Below are 2592 nucleotides of genomic sequence, written 5' to 3'. Positions count from 1 at the left end.
TGTAGTTGTTTTGCATTCGTTGGAATCGGGAAATTTTGAATGCTCTTAATGTGGGAGTCATTGGGTAATATACCTGAGTGTGATACCACATATCCTAAATAGTTGATTTCATCATACCCAAACCTGCATTTATCTAAGTTAAGTTCCAAAGCCCTAAAGGTAAGTCGCTCTAATACTAATTTTAGCAGGTCTTTGTGTTCATCAAAATTGTCGGTCGCAATAATGATATCATCCATGTAAATGATGACCTTTCTGCTATCAATCATGTCCCGGAAGATGTTGTTGATGAAACGCTGAAATACAGCGGGAGCGTTCTTCAGCCCGAACGGCATCTTCAAATATTCATATTGACCGTTAGGGGTCACAAAGGAGGTAAGGGGAATTGATTCAGGTGCCATCTGAACCTGGTGAAAACCACTTTTTAAATCTAATACGGAAAAGAAACGTTTATTTTCCAGATATTCTATGCAGTCATCGATTAGCGGCAGAGGGTAATTATCCCTAACAGTCAATTTGTTTAATGCTCGGTAATCTACACACATTCGGACCTTTCCGTTCTTCTTCTTAACCAGCACTATGGCTGACGCATAAGGTGAATCGCTAGGCCTTATTATTCCATCTCTGCAGAGCTCATCAATGATAGTTTGTACTTGGTTTCTCTCAGCGTACGAAAGTCGTCGGGGCGCGCAATGGAAAGGTACGCCAGTCGTCAAATGTATCTTCATTTCGTATTTAAATGGTTCTGGTGTCACTTCCGGTTTAAGATATGTGTTAACGATAAGTCGTTCCAAGTCATTCCTTTGATTACCAGTCAGTCTAGTGCCTATGTCTATGTCGTTTCCACCGTGGGGAACGTCAATGCAAAATATCTCAGGTACGTCAGCGGCGGCGGGTACGTCAGCTGCGGCAGGTACGTCAACGACGGCAGGTACGTCGTCAGGCTTATTATGGCAATCAAGGGTAACGTCGCGTACCGTTACGTCTTGATCTTTAGCGTATTTTAATTCGTCTAATTTCATGACGGCCGAGTGTGCGTTGGGATCAGTTACAAACTTCTCAGACTTATACAAACTATGGTCGTTAACATTTCTTATTTCGAGCAATTTTTCCTTAGTGGAACTATCTGTTGCGCTAGTCAAACAAATGTTAAACTTACTGAGGAAATCACGTCCCAAAATAACTGGCAAATTTATGCTTTTGTCTTCAATAACATTTAATTCAATTTCGTTTTTTTTGTTCAAGAATTCAATTATACATTTCATTTTATAAAGTATATTAATTTTGCTTCCACCGATGCCTTTATAACTGGGGCCTCTATCAACCATATGTTTTTTCCCTAGTTGTTTTGGGACCAGTGATGCCTTTACAAAACTAATCGGACTGCCAGTATCGAAAAGAGAGGTTACCTTATAAGTAATTGGAACCGTAAGTGTCTTAAAAGCTATACTCACAGAGTTAAAAGCGCCAATTGCACCTGGTTGGTCGTCTTCATCCTCGGCGACAGTGGCTACTTCGCGTCTCTTCAGAAGCTTTGCTGGATTTGGACATGAGCGATGGTCGTGGCCCATCTTCCAGCACCTGAAGCAGGAACCATCCGGTCTTAGTGGGAATGGGCAGTTTGGTTTTATATGCCCGTTCCGGGAGCAGTTGAAACACTTCAGCTTCGAATCGTCCGTTTGTTTCGGCGCCGTTGTCTGCCGCTGGTTAGATGGCTGCACCGCCCCGGTCACGAAATATTTGTGTTGGTACCGGTTTATAAGGGTTTTTAATTCCTCTACGCTTCGTGCCGTCATCAGGATGTGGGCATGCGGGGTAGTGTTCCCGATGCCGTCTATTATGAAGTCTATCAGCTCCGTATCGGCGATATTGGCGCGCTTCGCAATGGCCTGCATGGTTAGCGTGTAGCAGTGGAGCGTCTCCTCTTTCCTCTTCCAGCGTCGCTGCGACAGCATTTTGTACACTTCTTGCCTTGTGATTCCCACGTCGAATTCGCTTGATAGCGCTGCTTTTAGCGCCTGGTAATTTAGGGCGGCCGTGGTCGATAAAAATACCTTCGCTGTGCCTGTTAGGGACCGGCGCAGGGCAAGCAAGCGAAAATTGTCGTCAGCCCCTGAGGACTCCATTATTTCCTCAAAATCTCGCAGAAAATGGCGAACGTGGTAAGCTACGTCGTCGCCATTAAATTTAGGCAGAGCGTGCTCAATATCGCCGAATTCCAGGCGACCTTGTCGTCTACTATTGGGAGGGCGCTCCAGTTCTTCTATCTGTCTGCGTAGCGTAAGTATTTCCAAGCGCTTTTTAAGGGCCGTCACTTCGGCGTCTAGTTCAGTGAGTACTGACCTGGCTATTTCAGTGGCATTCTCAGATACCAGAGCGGCAGTGTTATTGGCGATAGAGACGGCGGTATCGGCAGAGGAGTAGGCAGTATCAGCGGTGGTGGTGGCGGCAGAATCAGCGGAGGCGGCGGCGGCGGTAGTGATGGCAGCGGTGGTGGCGGCGGCGGTAGTGATGGAAGCGGTATTGACAGCGGTAGTGACGGCAGCGTTGGTGGCGGCGGTATAAGCGGTGGTGGCGGCGGTATAAGCGGTGGTG

At 46.4% G+C, this 2592-nt stretch overlaps 1 protein-coding gene across 1 annotated transcript; it reads right to left on the bottom strand.

Moving 5' to 3' along the window:
- Window positions 1–1261: 1261 nt before the first annotated feature.
- On the bottom strand, window positions 1262–2478 carry LOC118749653. The gene is made up of 2 exons (XM_036484454.1): window positions 1452–2478; window positions 1262–1380 (listed from the first exon to the last, which is right to left on the bottom strand). Exons 1-2 carry the CDS (start codon window positions 2121–2123, stop codon window positions 1372–1374), a joined length of 681 nt encoding a protein of 226 aa, XP_036340347.1. The 5' UTR covers window positions 2124–2478; the 3' UTR covers window positions 1262–1371.
- Between the last annotated feature and the right edge of the window lie 114 nt (window positions 2479–2592).

This window comes from Rhagoletis pomonella, unplaced genomic scaffold (assembly GCF_013731165.1).
Source record: "Rhagoletis pomonella isolate Grant_MI unplaced genomic scaffold, Rhpom_1.0 Rhpom_scaffold_00027, whole genome shotgun sequence".
In the NCBI taxonomy this organism is placed as follows: Eukaryota; Metazoa; Arthropoda; class Insecta; order Diptera; family Tephritidae; genus Rhagoletis; species Rhagoletis pomonella.
The sequence above is the reverse complement of the archived record's forward strand: the minus strand, read 5'-3'. Positions and strand labels throughout refer to the sequence as shown.